The sequence below is a fragment of the Lactuca serriola genome, chromosome 4 (assembly GCF_051521515.1).
Source record: "Lactuca serriola cultivar US96UC23 chromosome 4, Lser_US96UC23_V15, whole genome shotgun sequence".
Taxonomy (NCBI): domain Eukaryota; kingdom Viridiplantae; phylum Streptophyta; class Magnoliopsida; order Asterales; family Asteraceae; genus Lactuca; species Lactuca serriola.
The window spans coordinates 45,868,460-45,886,431 of NC_136411.1; the positions used below are offsets into that span (position 1 = coordinate 45,868,460).

Sequence of the window (17,972 nt, forward strand, 5' to 3'; positions counted from 1 at the left end):
TCAAGAACCTCAAGTCCGTTTTCAGCAAGAAGAGGAGCAGCGGATCAGGAGCATCCAGTGCCTCTGTGACAAGAAGGCTAAGGAAGAGAAATACAAGCAGAAGGAGAGGGGATTTTATCAAAAGGAAGAACCGGTAATGGAAAAGAAAGCCGATTTAGAAGAATTGTTCACTAGATTCATAGCCACGTCCGAAAAGAGACACAATGATCACGATGCTGCAGTACACGAGAATAGAAATATGCTAAGGAATCAGCAGGCATCCATTCTCAACATTGAGAAATAGCTGGGACAACTTGCACATCAAGTGAACGAAAGAAGACCGGGTCAACTTCCAAGTAACACCGAAAACAATCCGAGAATGGAGAATGTGAGTGCAGTGACTTCCAGCAATGAAGAAATTTTTACACATGCACAGAGGATCTCCAATAGGAAGACAAAAAAGGCAGAAGAGTCGGCTCCAGCTAAGCCCGACCAGACTCGCCGAGTCCCTCTAATGGACTCGACGAGTCCATGCGTTAATGACAAAACTGTCATTCCCTTAAAGCCATATAATCCCCCTTTGCCATTCCCAATCAGAGCCATGCCTGTTGAAAAAGTTGAAGCTTATAGAGCTTTTATGGAGCATGTTAAATCCCTACAAGTCAACGTGCCATTTGTAGAAACGATGCTTAAAACTCCCAAGTATTTCAACTTACTAAAGGGTCTCTTTGCTGCTAGGAAAGATTTAGCTTAAGTCGCGGAAATAATATTGAGTGAGTTACCCGAAAATAAGGGCGATCCGGGGAGTATCATAATTCCGTGCCAATTTGGAAATGCACTTGTCACTCAAGCGTTGACCGACTTGGGTGCAAGCATTAACCTGATGCCTTTCTCTTTCTTCAAGAAACTGAATTTACCGGAGCCAAGGCCGGTAAACATGAAGATCCATTTGGCAGAAAAGACAACAATTCATCCAAGAGGCGTTTGTGAGGATCTTCTTATTAAAGTCGACAAGTTCATATTTCCAGTAGACTTTGTGGTGCTTGATATGGAAGAAGACCCCGAAATTCCGATTATTTTGGGGAGGTCATTTTTAAACACCGCATGTGCATTAATTGATGTATGTGAGTCTACACTAACGTTGAGGGTAGGAGACGAGTCAGCAATATTTAGAGCTTTACCAGAGGTCAAGCAAGAAGAGGAAGGAAAAGAAGAGATCTCATTTATCGATTTGGATGATGAGATACTACAAAAAGAACTTGTACTTTTGCAAGAAGAAGATCCAAGCAAGTTTTTGCTACCTTCTGGAGAGGATGGAGATGTTAACACACTACAAGAAAAAGACCCTTTTACGACGCGCAAACCACGACACTCGTTGATTTATGTTACGCAAAAGAGAGTGACATTAAAAAAAGTGTCATCTCTTCAAATAATTTAAGGATTTAGGTCACACATTATTGTGTGCCCTTAAATTAGTGTCAGAAGAAAAAAAATTAAAAACACGGAGGGCGCTGTATCTTAAATGCGCGTCCTCTATAGGTGTCATTTTATAATTTTAATGAACGCGCGTTTAGTAGAAAGGGTGGAATGAAATCCCTAATTTAGTAGAAAGGGGGAAAATGAAATCCCTCAAAAAATAAAACCCCGCCTGTTGCGTCTCCCCCTTCTCCTTCTCCTTCTCCTTTGTGTGTTGTCTTCCTTCTCCTTCGTGTGCTTTCCATTTTGTTTATCTCAAACACTGCTTGAATTTCACCATATAATTTATCCTCTCAACCAGCCAATAACCTTCACTATCGCCTTCTCCTTTTGTCTACAAACCCTAATCCTCCTCCACCACTACTGAATCCCTTTTATTTATCCTTAAGGAATAACACAACCAAGCTCGTATCTCAGATCAAAGTACTTCGGCGTGAAGTTTACTAGGAGACTTCAGATGCAGCTTGATACTCTCTCCAGAGCTCTCCGTAACGGCCTTGAACTCGCTGGAAAATTCTTCGTCTCCAGCCGTTGGAACGTCGAGACGGTCGAGAAGAAGATGGAGAAGGAGAAGGCCGAGAAGAAGATATCGAGGTTCTTACAGTGCCCTCTTCGAGCTCAAGTCCTCTTTGACGTGCATCATTTGAGATTCGATACCACCGAGTGGTTTGATCGACTTGAGGGCTCCGCTTAGAGGCTGGAGTAGCAGATCGAGTCCATGAAAATTGGAGGAGGCGGTGAAGGATGGTGGTTGGAGGAGGCGATGAATTCTAGCTAAAATTATCCTTGGAAACTGCACCGGATCAAAGACCTCATGGTGTTTTAGGTGTATGCAGTCCCATACTCTCAGCAATTGGGAATGCATTCAAACTTCAGGTCTAATAATTGAACTTCGTGGATCCAGCCTCTCTATTTTGTAGTGGCATTATTTTACTAGTTTCTCACTATGCGTTCAAAGTATTATGCCATTCCATTTATATTTCTTCAACTAGATCTTTCTGCTTTTTTATATGACTATCACTTTGATTTATTTAGCAACAATGATTCCCCCTTGCAATGGCTAAGGGCAGATCCCGAAATGGAGTATCTTGCTGAGATTCATTTTAATCAACATGTATAGATGTGGGTATGTATGTTCTTGTATATTATATTCTTTAATTTTTATATATTTCTATATTTGAATGTTTTGAGAATCTATATAAACGCAAAAACCAGATAAATCAATTGGAGAAGGACAAATATGTTGTGTGTCAAGTACAATCAATCACAGCACTAGAGTTGTTCCCTCAACTTCTTTCAATTATTAATGCTTTAAGTAATGTCCTCTGTCATTCTCAGGTACTCTTTCCCTCTTGTGCACCAAATATAAACATACTTTTTGTTTATTTCTTCTACCTGTCCATTGAAAAAATCTACCCAGTTATAGAATTTTCAAAGTAAGAAATTCTTTTAAAGTACAATGATTTAGTTTTCTGTAAGAAAACTATTAAGGTGCAACTGTGACGTTTTCTACCTTGTTAAGGCCTTTTGGCATGTTCGGATTGAGGCGACTTTTGCTTTAGCTACCACAGCATCCGAGGAGTATACTTGTTTGTATAAATGACTGAAATGCCCTTTCTAAGATTATTACTAGATTTTCTTGATATTGGTCATTGATGCATCATTTACTTTATTGTTCTTCTAGGAAATTTATTGGGCTATTTTACTACATCTAATTAAATTTTATAAAAGTCGAAGATATGATGAGAAAATTGGACTCCCAAAGTAAGTGTTGCATCCTTTCTCAATTTTAATAAGCATCAAATTAATGTCAAAAGTTTTACTGACTGAAATACCCTTTCCTAAAGATTAATTTTCTTTTCATGCTCAGGCCAAATGACTTTCATGATTTTGCAGAGTATTTTGTACTCGAGGTAATGCAATGAGGTAAGATGTGTATTGTCAACAATGTCCAAAGTTTCTTTTTAATAACACAACATGTTTTGATAATCATATTGATACAAGCAACATATTGAAATGACATTTCAGCTTTTTAATACAATTATATTTGTATTATTTATACAATATTATTTATCTAGGTGAAATCATTTATTGAATTTGTTTAATTTTGTGGATTGTGATGTCTTGACAGGCTATTCCACATGTTGTAGCTTTGGTTAGAGCAGCAGATAAGAAAGCCCTCGTAAAGCTGTTGATTTCATTTTACAACTTTTAAAGTAAATGTTTCTTCCACTATTCAAATCCCACGCATATTACCATTTCATTATCTATTTTTTATATCTTCAATGTCGTTTTCTTTTTTGGGGGTACTTTCAGTACAATGAGAACAATGGGAATCCATATTCTGATCTTTTCTGGCTTGCTGCATTAGTCCAATTAGTCAGTGAACTTGAGTTTGGACAACAGGTTTGTTGGCAATTGACATGCCTTTATATCGCATATATATATTTAAGTTTCGTGAAAATATTTTGATAATTAATTTTTTATCTTTTGATTATGCAATATAAAGTACTCTACATACATTTGAAAGAAAAGTTTGTTTCTTTCTGTAATATGTATATATTCAAATCAAACTTAGACTGTTGCATATACATATGTGTTTATGATTGCAACATGCTATATGAAATCCAATGATATGAGGAAAGAAAACAAATAGTTCCTAACTTCTTATTAGAAACTCTATAAATCACATAAACATGCTATATATCAAATCCAATGATATTATTGTTTCTTGATAATTATTGCAGTACTGATAATCAAAGTGTTGATAGAGCATATCATATTGGACAGAAGAAGGATGTTATTGTATACCATTTGATGACTTGTGGTATAGTTGAAGAAAAGATATACAGACAACAGGTTAAACATCATCTGATCTTTGAGTTCTTCATTATGTGGAATATAGCTTATTGCTTAAATTTAATGAGACAGATATACAAAGGGGGTTTATTTAAAAGTGCTACCGAAGACAAAGAGCAAATTCACAATTTCGATTATTGGGTGAGTACTAGAAAGTTGGACATTATTCCTATTTTATTTCAATTAATAACTAATAAGTGGGAAACAATACTCACATGTGCTAGATATCTCAGGATCTTAAGGAGTCTTTCAGTCTCCCCTAGCAGGGTTTTGATGTTTCTCTAACTCAACAACAGTTACATAAAGAGCATAATTTTAAAAAAGTTTGGACTTAATAGGGAAAGCCTAATTTCCCTTACTTTCCCTATTAGATCCCTCTTTCTAAATTAAGTCAATGGAAACATGCATATATAGCTAACCAGATAAAGTCTTGTCCCAATAAGTCCATTAAGTAAAAAAGAAACAAATTCTAATTAGTTACTTATGATCATCTCATTATTAGATAAATATGATGCCTAAATTTGGTATTATTTTGTAACCATTTCTTTAATATGTTTATTTATTTATTTGTTTTATTTATTTTTAAATTTTATTTATTTGTCATTTAAGAACTTGGTAAACCTTGCAGGTTCAGAAAGAGCTGCAAAGACTGGTGCATAAGGTGTTCGCTTGAAAGAGGGATCCCACATCAACAAAAGTTTGATGATACTTGGAACTGTTATTAAAAAGCTTAGTGAAGGTGCTGAGATTCAAGGGTAGGTTCAGATGTACTTGACTAAGGGTAGTTTAGTAATTCCTAAAACCATTCTTATAAATTGTATTTTATTGTTTAATACACATGGGTCATGTTCCCTATTGAGACGGCAAGCTCACACGTATTTTGCAGCCTGCAATTGGTGGGAATGCAAATACAACCAGAGTTGGAAACTTTTTTTAATCTGAAAACAATGGGCTTGACACTTGACAGCAAACAATGAAAAAAGGAGGCGATCTATTTTAACTAATGGGGTACGAATTGATAAGGTTGATTTTGGAGTCAATCTATATAAGAAAAACTCAAATTCTTGCTTGTGTTTTGTTAGATTTTCTTGATTTAGTTTTATGAATATTTTTGTAACGACCATAAAAATTCAACCAATTTTAACTTTTCAAAAACAACCCATTTTCTCAATGTATTTACAAAAAGGTTTTCAATACAATTATTATCAGAGTCTTCCCAGAATTACATCATAAAACGTAATCATGAGGAGTGGTACGATCACGCATTTGCCTTGCCACAGTCTCCTGAAGAACCTGAAAAACATTAAACCACAATTGTAAGCCCGAAAGCTTAGTTAGATACCCCCAAAATACCAACCACATATACCATACACGCATAACATGCCATATCATATCAGAACACAGAACAACCATGCACTTCGGGACTACTGTGTGACTGGTCCGCCGCACCTACCAACAGTCCACCTGGTCCACCCTCCGAGTATAGCCATATACATCAAGTTTGCAGTGTGATTGGTCTGCCCGCACCGGGCCTTTAATCCACCTGGTCCACTCTCTGAGTCTACAGTATGACTGGTCCGCCCGCACCGGGCCTTCAGTCGGCCTGGTCCACTCTTCGAGCCTCGGCATGTCTGGTCCGCCCTCTTGGAGCCTACAGCCTATCCGGACCGCTCGCTGGGCCTTCGGGACAACCAGTCTGTCCTGGGTATCTTGGCCTACAGCACAAAGCAGGACCCGCCTCAACCCAACTCCAGTCCAAACAACCATGTGCACATAAACATACAATCATATAACAAATCACAGTCAACAAGCCGATCTAGCAGATCACATAACATATCATCATCCTAACCAGGATACCAACCTAACCGGTCACTAGCATAGCATCATCCTACATAACAGGATACCGACCTTAACCAGGTCTCTAACATATACCATCCTAGCTACCAGGATGCAATCATATCAAAGCAATAACATAACAACAATACCCGGATCTCAATCCGATAAAGGGCCGACCTTGGTGCCTTAGACCCTGTTGATATAGTGAGGATAACTCACCTTGCCACTGCCGAAACTCTGAACTGAAGAAGTAGATTCTCAAATCACCGACTCACCGAAAATCCTGAACTAGCCAACATAGCACAAATAATCATTAGGCTAAGCACAATACCCTTCCAAGGGTAAATTGACCATTTTACCCTTAACTCAATCCGGCCCAACACTCGGTAAGCTCTCAAGCCCACTAATGGCCCAAAGTCCAAAAGTCCGAAGCAAAGCCCACTATTGGCCCAATTTACTAAATTGGGCCCACCACACTAAATGGGCCTAGACCCATGGTCCATAACAACTAATGGGTCCACAATACTCCATCCATAATGTCCAGTCACGGCCCAAATCCAACAGCCCAAACCCTAAGGCCCAAAATGAAAAACCCAACAGAGGGAGTACGTTGGGCGTACCCTCCTTGGTAAGGTGGGCGTACACGCTGATTCGCAACTGGGGATCGGGGCATTGACCCGCTATGCGGGCCGTACTCCTAAGTTACACGGGGCATAACTTTGCTGCTCATTAAGTCCTCATAACTTCTTAATGGCTTAAGCTCTTAAGCCCAAACTTCAGATCCTTAGACCAAATATGCCTAAGATTCATAAAGTCTTAAACTTTATCACTTGGGACGTCCATAAAGCTCTTAATCCAAGGTCTTAATCCATTAAGACCTACTTATCTCACACATGGAACAACCACAACCCTTGGGACCTCATTTCTCTCACTCAAGACCTCTCCAAAGGTCTAAAAGGACAGATAATCTCGACCAACTCAAAACATGCATCAAGATGAGGACTTTTGGGACAAGAATGATGTCAAAACTTCACAACACTTAGATCTATGCAATATAAATGACAAGCAAGAAGCTTTATACCTCAGATAGGCTCCAAAGGATGATATCTCTCCAGATCTATAAGCTCCAGCCACTCAACTCCTTTTTTGACAACTTCCTCTTTCTTCTTCTAGCCTCTCCTTTGCCAAAATAAGGTTTCCAAGGCCAAACACACCCAACAATGGTGGTGGAACGACTATCAAGGGTTTCTGAAGTTAAGAGAGAGCTTATGAAGGCTAGGGTATGAACCAACATGTTCCTTATATAGTGGCTGACCCTAATTTTAGGGTTTTAGAACTCTGAGAGTACGCTGGGCGTACTCAACCTTGCACCTGCGTCCAATTACGCACTTACGCTGGGCGTAATCGTCGTGTCCTAAATTTTCATATTTGGCCTTCTTTTCCCACTTTCCCATAAAAGGACCAAAATACTCTTCCTCTTAAATCCCGGGGACTCTCAAATAAGTACTTTTAGGAACGGGGCGTTACAATTCTCCCCCACTTAAATTAGGCTTCGTCCTCGAAGCCTGCGACAACTCGACTCCAGAACTTCTCTCGCAACGCACCACCTGGCATTAACCAGACCAGGTTTCTCAAGACACAACCATTGAAACCCAAAACTCACTTTCTCTTTTCTAACGGTGTCCTAACTACCGCCTCAAGCGGGCCACCGGCTCTACCCTCTGATAACCACACCTGTCAGATTCTACACTTATCACCCGAGTACCACTCTATGGCACTTTTCTTGATCCTGATCACAATAATCACTTGACTCTTACGAGCTAGATATAACCCTGAACCACCGGGTTCCCGATCTGAGTCCAACTCTATCCATTCCATGCTGAAAGAATTACATGTTCTTCAACCTTAGAGCAACTCCCATGAGTTCTCCTCTTGCAATCGCATGCACATGCTGCACTAGCTCTAACACCCTCGGGTTGGGAAAACCCATCATACTAACGACACCTCCAAACATCCCCCAGGATGAATCACCACAACATACACGATTCCTTGATCCAAATCAAACTGGGAGACCAAGACTCCATCTCTGCATCCCTTCCGAGCCTCTTGGCTCTACACCCGCGGAATTCCTTCCGCGACCTCAGCAGACATCCAAGCCGGATGTGATCCCATACCACTGCCGCAATCACACTGCTCGATGACCATAATTGGACCACCCCAAACATAACTCTGCACTGCTGCTTTCACTACCGTGAATTTACACTCCCTCTTGGAGCTACATTCCTCTCTCTTTACTTACCAAGGAAATCCACTTGGCCGCCTTGTCACTGCGACAAGTACCACGGTGCTCGCCCAACGCTACACCACTCCCCTATAGCATAACCGCTATCCATACAACACACATGCCCTAAATCTGATCGCAAGGACTCTCGAGTCCATGCACTATCTCCACTAATCGAGATCAATACCCGGGGCCAGACCTTCCAATGCTAACACATTGCGAAATACTCAATCCATTTCCTCGAACCGATATATCGCCACCTGCAGAGTCTTCAGCATGACTGGACCGCCTTACCAGGCCTTCAGCCAATCTGGACCACTCTCAGAACCTTCAGCCGATCTGGACCGCCCTCCAGCGCCTTCAGCCTGGCTAGACCGTTCTCCGAGCCTTCGGCCTGACTGGTACGCCTATCGGCCTTCACTCTACCTGGACCGATCAACTAGCATCCATCCTACCGAGTTATCTCTTCGGGAAACCCTCCCATGCATACTGTTCTAGCCCTCTAGGGGTTCCGAACTCTATCTCCCTCATACATACTTAATCCCGGCCTGATCCCAGGCCCTCCACAATCAAATACCCTTGGTCTGTATCCCACCCAGTGATGAGGAATGGTCTACTAGCGTGGCCTAGACTGCTCTAGCGCGCCAGCTTGGCCTGGCACGCTCCTGCCAGCCCTTGCTGGAGACTCCCTTACCATCCCTTGCTGGGGACTCCCTTGCCAGCATTGTTGGGGACTCTCCTTCCGGATCGGCCAGGTGCTCCCTCGCCTGGCACTCCCTTGTCATCCTCTCCTGGTGCGTGCCCGCCAGCCCTTCCTGGGGCGCGCCCGCCAGCCCCGCCCGGCGCCTCCGAGCGGCCTTGCCCAACTCCTTGCTAGTTGGGCCTGAATTCGGCTGGCCCAAGGACTGACCTAATTGTCCCCTATATAATGAATAGTATCTCCTCCATGGCGGAGGACCCCTTTTCCCTGGACTCTCTCCCATGTGGTTCAGCCACCACTAGACTTTCCCATAGCTCAGCCGCCACTACACCCCGGCCGGTTGGCTCAGCCGCCACCCGCCGCAGTCAGCCACCAACACCAAGATGATTCTCTCCAGCTATGGAGGACCATTTCAGATCTTCTAGCTGATCTAACTTGACCGTCGGAGTCCGCTCCCGGGGCACAGTCCCTAGGACGGCTCTAACGCGTCTCCCTGATTGTGACTTGCAGATCTCCGCCGTAGCAAAAGACCAGAAGCGCCACCGGAGGTCCATGTTCCATCATTTGGCGCCATCCCGGAATCGAGCAAGAAGCAAAAGCCTCAGTTCATTTCACGCTCGTTTTCTATCAGATCTGAGCAGATCTGTTGTATTTCACGTCAGGTTTGCCTAGATCTATTCGTTTCTCTCATCATTTGTTTAGATCTTCTTGTTTCTTGATAAGATCTGTCCAAATGAGCTTCACAATTAGATCTATTTTCGTTTTTAGTTCAGATCTATGGATCTACACGATTTTGTTTACTCAAATACTCCCCATGCTTGCAAAAACCTTCTTAGATCTGTTTTTTGTTCATATTCTGGGGATATGTTGAGCAAGTTCAGAATAAAAGAAGTTTTTATAAGTTTTATTTCATTTTCAGCTCATATGTTGTTAGAAAATCGTGTCCAGTTAACATTTTCTATGAACAAATTCATTATTTGCATCAACTACTTGTAAACACAGCTGAGATGTTTATACATTTAAAAAAAACGAGTTTTTACACCACTTTTTGTTCACATTTTTGGTGCTCCTTCTTTAGAAGCTTAGAAATAAAAAACGAAATCTTTTCCAGATCTGTTGTTGCTCACATATTGAGAAAATAAGAAAGTTTATGAGAAGAAAACTCTATTAAATCCGTTTTTGTTCTCTATTTTGAGGTTTTTTCAGAAAGATGAGAAGGAAATAAGCTTTTTACGAGTTTTATTTCATCCTTTGCTCACATATTATCAGAAAACCCATTTCCAAGTTGTGTTTTCGTGTATATTTTTACTTTCTGTAACAACCATTTGTACATACAACCATTTGGCTTGTACATTTCACAAAACCTTCAAAAAAAGGAGAGGAGAAGATTCGATGGGTCTTAACCCACTTTGAGTTGTTTAAGTTGTACACGCAGCCATATGGCTTGTACATTTCTATGAACAAGTCTGTTTAAGTTGTGCTGTATATTCCAAAACATTGGTAAAATTTACTTTTACTCCATGGTTTTACCATTTTAGCTGATGGTTTTCAAAACAAACAAAAATATGGAGAGAAGTTCTACTAAGAGTAGATCTGTAAAAAGAGATTCATGTAAAAGCAAGAGTTCGTCAAAAGAAAAAGGAGATTTTTACAGAAGATTGTACAAAATAATAGAACAATGAACAATCAATTCTAATCCTACAATCGACAAAGAAAGAAAAAGAAGGGAGGGGTGGTAACTAGTTGTACTACCTATTCTCTGCTATTACAGTTTATATGGGCCACACAAATACAAAACATTATTAAGAGTCAACAAGTCAACGGGAGATAACAAAAACCAAAGGCGAGACCCATGGTTCCATTGCTCTTTCCAGATATGACCTCTGCCGGAACCACCCATTGACCAAAGCAGCCTCAGTACCATCACCGGCACCAGTGTCGGTCGCCGGCCACCTGTGTTGGATTTATCGCCGTCTGCAACCAAACTAGCCCCAACGCCCGTCCCTTCCGGACTTGCAGCTCCGTTCACTTCTACACCCAGCAACTATTGTCGCCGCCAATAGTCACCATCGACTGCAATCACCGGACGCCATCCACCTCCTTCCAACGGCGATTCTCGATTCTCCCAACAGCAGCGCCAGCGTCAAGCAATAATATCCATCTGACGAACACACCATCGATTGTCGACATCGTCGCAGGGACCCAGACCTTCAACAGACCATCCAATCGCCATCCCTAGACCACCTTTCGGAACCCAAAGCGACACCTGTCATCCTCCTACGACCATACGACTGGAGCTCAAGTTCCAATTACCTTGGCATCACCGCACCACCGTTCTCCATCTACTCCACTGTCACCACCCAAAGACAGTTGGACTACCGCACCCCCCAGATACCTTGTCGACTGCCAACTGAACAAGGCAGCGCCATGCGCCGACCCCTGTTTCTCGATTCGTAGCCAACCGGAGCTACTACGATCCGAGAGGGCTGCGCCACCGTACCAACCCTCGTCACCCAACGCTCCGATCTCCCTCTCGTGTGGCAAGCCCCCTTTTTCTCTTGGCATATCCTCGAAAATCAGATACGAAGAACGCGAGGGTACTAATAAAAGGACTTGGGCTAAGAATCCTATCAGATGGGCTTACAAGATTATTGGGCTTATTCAATCAGGCTCCTTTTTTAATTTTGGGCCTCTTCTAAGCATTTTTGGACCACTTTAGCAACAGATGGGCTATACATTTGCCTCGAGTTACTAGTCAGATGCTCAATGATCGAATGCTGTGAATTTTTACTCAACAAAATCCAAGATTTAGAAAACGCATTACAGTCCGGATTCGCAAAAAAAAGAAGAAAGAAAGAAAGATTTGAGGAAAAGAATATTGCACTTTCCATCGTAAATGGACTACAACTTTTATACTTTGGGCTTTGCATATGGGGCTGCAATACATAAATAAATGGGCTGTAACGTATTAATCATTGGGTTTGGCTCATCTTCACGACTATTGGGCTACTCCATTAACAAATAGAGTAGGTTATACCGCAAGATAAAAAAAAAGTTGTTTAAAGATCGTGCACCGCAAGCCCCGCGCAACAAATACGCTTTCAGAATGCGCGTTGCGGCCCGGATCACTCGATATTCTCAAAAAAAAGAAGGGGATGGAGAAGAATAGTACGCTACTACTACTCGTGACAGCAACTACGGTGTCTGGCTATCAGAAAGTTGCGTTGACCTGCGCCATGCAGTCTCGCTGCTCAACTCTCATCAGTCGTGTTGGCCAACATCTCGAAGTTGCGTTGCCTGATTCTCAACAGCCATGCGATCCAGCTCAGTAGTCGCAAAACCCAGTCACCAACAGTCATGTTGTCTGACTTGCAGCGGTCGCGCTGCCTAGCTCTCGGCAGCCGCACTACCTAGTTTTTGTTAGTGTTTGGGTCACCTAGCTCTTCCCAGCAGCTATGTATCTCAGCTTTCAGCAGCTATACATCCATTTTTCCCTTTCTTCGCCTCCTCCAAGAAAAAAAGGGGGGTGGTACGACACTATGTAGAAGTGATTTTTATTACCAAGGGGAAGAGTTAAAGTACATAAAAGCTGACACCAAGAATGATGGTGTATCCCCGAGGTGATGTTGGCATTCCGGATGGAAAGAGTAGCCGTGTGGTCCAACTCTCGGTAGTACTGTTGCCCAACTCTCAATAGTCGTGTTACTCACCTATCGCTAGTAGCTCGCTGCCCGAGCCTCAACGACCCTGTTGGCCTGTTCCTGACAGTAGTCTCGCTACGCACCACTTGACAATAGCTACACTGTCAAGCCCTAAGTAGCACCGCCACATGGCTCTCCGCAAACAGCCAAGACAGCGAGGCATCATTTATTAGTACGACTAGCGATGCAGCAAAGCATCAGGTACAATTCCGCTTTAACCTAGATTGGTCACACGAAATAGAGACATAGATTGTAGGGTGCTACGCCCAGTCGTGCGAGGTTTAGTACCCTCGTCTCGAGTCGCTTGGCTTCCAAGCCCGACTCCATTATAGCGGCAAGCTCCACATGTGAGATTCAGTACCCTCGCCTCGAGTCGCCTGGCCTCTCAGCCCGACTCCATTATAGCGGCAAGCTCCGTGATGGTGTGCCTAGGGTAGCACAGCAGAACCATGTCCAAGTCCTAGAGTCGGGCACACCAGCCAAGCTCAGCCCAGCAGGCTCAGCGCCCACTGGCGCCCCCGGGAGCGGAACGGACAGGCGGAAGGCTCGCGCCCGCCAAGTAACGCTCCTCGCTCCAAGACAAAAGATACGGCCAGGAGACAAAGGGCAGGATCAGAGCATTACCGTCGGAGCCAATGAGAGCGCTCTAGCGGTTGACGGCACACGACCCTCCAATCAGCGCCTCTGACCTTGTCTCCTCCAAAAGTGATCCTGTCAGGTACGGACCAGGCAGGAGCGCTAGGTATAAAAGGATGTACGCACAAGACCAGCGAGGTAAGCTCTCTAACCAATCCTGAGAGAACATACACAAACCCTAAAGTCATCCTAACTTGACCGTCAGAGCGTTCTCCTGGGAACCCCTCCCGGGAAGCGGCTGACGGCCCTTGTTCTTTGTGATCTTGCAGTTATAACCAGGCAACCGAGGAGATCTCATACAAGAGTAAGAAGCAAGGTCTCATCCAGGGCAAGGTTCCATCATTTTGCGCCATCCGTTTGTGAGAAGAAGAACACAAACAAAAGCACGAAAGCAAGCATCAATGGCGTCCAACGGTAGTGAGGGACGACCAATTAGTCCCATACGTCCCATGACGACGTTGGACGAAACGCCACCGCCTACAGCGACCAACAGGCCAGTTTTGGGCGAAGGAAGTTCTACAACAGCCCCCGGAAACATTTCGCAACCGTTGTCTTCTCAGCAAGAAACAACTCCGGTGGAGCTACTTTCGCCTACACAGCTTCAGATGCCGCCGTTCTTTGCGCCGCCGCTGCAACAGGCGCGAACAGTTCACTCAATTGCACCCTCGTCGAGCCATATTCTCAACCTTTCACCGTCATTCGTAACACCTACATCGTTCTAGATGACTGTTGGACAGAGTTCCACAACGCCACTACCACCATTGGCGCAAACCATGATGAACCATACACCACCCGTCTACCCGACGGTTGGAGCATGGACTGGACTGACTATTCCCTCAAACAACAGCCTACAATAGCCGATAATGATCAACCTTGTTACATCCATGCACCCTTTCTCCACTAGCCATCCCCTCAAGCTACCATTCCAGCCATACCCCTTTTATGGACCAAGTTCAGGCTACCTTACGCCCCTACAACATGGAATGAGTTCTCAATACCAACAAGGGACGTCGACTGCTCTAAACCAGGATGATTTTTCCCAGAGCATAACATCCCCGTTTGTTAAAGAGCTGTTGGATTACGAAATACCAAACACTGCAGAGCTCCCGACGCTTAAAACGTACAATGGGACTACCGACCAGATAGCCCCATTGACACATATGAATGGACGATGACGTCGCTAAAGCTTAACGAGAAGTTTTGGTGCACATATTTCCCGACGACGCTCGATGGCAACGCCGACACATGGTTCAAAATGCTACAACAGGCAGCATTTCAAACTTCGCTCAGCTCAAGTACCTTTTCCTCACCAACTTCATGCAGCTACGTAAATACAAAGGCGATTCTCAATTATAGGCTGTAAACAAAGGGAGGGGGAGACTGTTCGAGAATACTTTACCAGGTTCATAAACGCTACGCTGGATGTACCGGGGCATGACAAAGGGCTCATTGCTGGTGCTTTCACATGGGGAATCCTGCATGGGCCCCTCTCGCAAAAACTCGTGGGAAAGAAGCCCCTAACATGAGCTGAGTTGAAAGAAAGAGTGGAGCGATACCTACGGCAGGAAGATGGTGAAGCAGCCAAGCAGGCCTACTTGAATGCTATGGCGACTAGACGTCACCACCCGACCCACACGGATTTCCAGGGGGGAGGAAGACACTATGGCCAAGCAAGAAGACCATTGCCATGTTTCCAACCATTTATTAAAGATGACAGACGGGGTCGCCGCCCAGAAGTATATGTAGTGTCTGAGAAACAGCAGCCAGCCAAGTCGCCTAAGAGTCGGTACTGTGAGTACCACAAAAGCAAAATGCATGATACAGCTAGCTGTTCGGTACTGAAGAAGGAGATGGAGGAGAAACAACTTAAGGGAGACCTAGTGGAGGTGGCGCGAAGCCTACGCGCCAAATTCGATGCTGAGAACGCCAAGGGTCCACCCTGTGAAGGAGTTCAGCCCAATGAGATATTCATGATACACACCAAAAGAAGTAGGGAGGAACAGCGACGCGAGCAAGTCATTGTTAAACCGTCAGCACGCGCACTCACGTTCTCCATACAGGATCCCCGGCCGGACGGCTGGAAAGGTGACAACCCTCTGATAATACAGGCATCCATCAAAGACGTGACTATCCACAGGGTCTATGTCGACACCGGGAGTTCAGCAGACATCATCTATGAGCATTGTTTCCGGCTCCTCCCGAACCGCTGGAAAGATAATTTGCGACCTACGACGGGTAGGCTGGTGGGATTCACTGGCCACAGCCTGTGGCCGTTGGGCACGATCCACCTCCCCTTAACAGTCACTAGCCACGACAAGCAGCGGAAGAAGACTGCCCTGATAGACTTTGTGGTCATTCGACACTCAGCGAAGCACAACATTATCTTAGGGAGGACTGCCCTCTTGAAGCTAGGGGTTGTACCTTCAACCATGCATGGGATCATGAAATTTGACACACCAAAAGGCGAAGCCACGATTTTGGCCACCCCGCCCAGAGAATTGTGATGCTATACAGTTATGAAGCCAGCAGAAATAACCAAAGGGCCCAAGAGGCCCAGGGGCAATCCCTCAAATAGGAAGGAGGTAATCAATGAGGGATACCCCGACCAGCCGGTCAATGTTGGAAGCGATCTCCCAAGCCACACAAGAAGAGCACCGGTCGCTCTGCTCAAGCGCTACAAACATGTATTTGCTTGGACCCCCACGGATATGGTGGGGGTAGAAAGGAAGGTCATTGAACATAAGCTAATGATCAAACCGGGGGTAAAAGAGGTTAAGCAGAAGAAGCGGGTACAAGGAGGAGACCGTAACAGGGCGATCAATGCGGAAGTGTCTAAGATGACAGAAGCCGGAATAGTAAGGGAGGTGATGTTCCCAACGTGGATTGCAAACCCAGTTATGGTCCGCAAGCAGGATGGGTCGTGGCGCATGTGCATCGACTTTTCTGATCTAAACAAGGCATGCCCTAAGGATTGCTACCCACTCCCGGAAATCGATCAAAAGGTAGAGTCGCTACAAGGATTTAAGCTAAAATGCTTCTTGGATGCATACAAAGGGTATCACCAGATATTGATGAGCAAAGAAGACGAAGAGAAAACAACCTTCTATATAGACCACGGCACGTTCTGCTACACCAAGATGTCGTTCGGCTTAAAGAATGCAGGGGCGACATACCAACGGCTAGTCGACTCGATATTCGCCAAGCAACATGGAAGGAATATTGAGGTATATGTAGATGATATGGTGATTAAGAGTCCAAATGAAGAGAAGATGCTGCAAGACATCGAAGAGACTTTCAAGACATTAGAGGTGGCCAAGATGAAACTAAATCCAGCCAAATGCACGTTTGGAGTAGAAGAGGGGCAATTCTTGGGCTATTATGTTACTAGACAAGGTGGCCAGCCCAGCCCGACCAAGGTCGACGAGTTCATTGAGACGCCAACCCCAAACTCTCTTAGAGATGCACAAGGTCTGAACGGGAAGCTCACAGCTCTAAGCAGGTTCATCTCGAAATCTGCCGACAAGGCTATGCCACTGTTCCACACCTTAAAGGGATGCATCGAGAAAAACAATTTCCAATGGACGGATGAAGCCGAGAAGGCGCTCCAGAGAATCAAGGAAGCACTGCACAAGCTGCCGACTCTGGCAACCCCCATCCCTGGAGAAACATTACAAGTGTATCTTTCAACATCATGCGAAGCGATATCATCGGTATTGGCTGTGGAAAGGGAAGGGGAGCAGAGACCGGTATACTTTGTTAGCAGAGCGCTGCAGGGACCAGAACTCAACTATCCCACGTTGGAAAGATTGGTGTTGGCACTCATCTACGCTGCGAGACGATTAAGGCGATACTTCCAGGCACATCAAATCGAGGTACTCACAAGCTACCCCATTAAACAGATCTTGCTTAAGCCGGAGACGTCGGGTTGGCTGGCCAAGTGGGCAATTGAACTGGGAGAGCACGATATAAACTACCGCCCAAGAACGAGTATCAAAGGGCAGGCGCTGGCTGATTTCCTACTAGAAATTCCTGACGGAGGGAACTTGGCGAAAGAAAAGGTGTGGGTAGTTGAAGAGGCCCCTACTGGCAACGGCTCATGGACCCTGTACACGGACGGGGCGTCCAGCAGGGAAGGCTCAGGGTGGGGCTGATCCTGACCAGCCCAGAAGGAGAAGAGGTAACCTACGCCGTCTGTTTCAAATTCCATACATCGAACAACGAGGTGGAATACGAGGAGCTGCTCGCAGGGTTGCGACTCGCCAAACAGATGGGTGCGAAAGCTGTAACAGCACTAACAGACTCAAGGTTAGCAGCGAACCAAGTCAATGGGACTTTCGAGGTAAGAGACCAAAGAATGGGAAAGTATGTAAAGATGGTAAAGCAACTGGTAGGATCATTCGGCCAATTTACAATCAAGTAGATACCCAGAAGTGAGAACAAGAGGGCAGACGCTTTGAGCAAGCTAGCGTCCAATTGTTTTGACCACCTGTCAAAGAAAGTTCTA

General features: G+C 44.6%; 1 protein-coding gene across 1 annotated transcript; it reads left to right on the forward strand.

Moving 5' to 3' along the window:
* The first annotated feature begins 15,072 nt into the window (after positions 1-15,072).
* LOC145098315 (uncharacterized) lies at positions 15,073-15,972 on the forward strand. The gene has a single exon (XM_079035954.1). The coding sequence runs from the start codon at positions 15,073-15,075 to the stop codon at positions 15,970-15,972; it is 900 nt and encodes a 299-aa protein (XP_078892080.1).
* The last annotated feature ends 2,000 nt before the right edge of the window (positions 15,973-17,972 follow it).

What these genes read in the sequence shown, in the direction of transcription:
- LOC145098315 (XM_079035954.1), top strand. Translation starts at nt 15,073, where the DNA reads ATGGCGACTAGACGTCACCACCCGACCCACACGGATTTCCAGGGGGGA.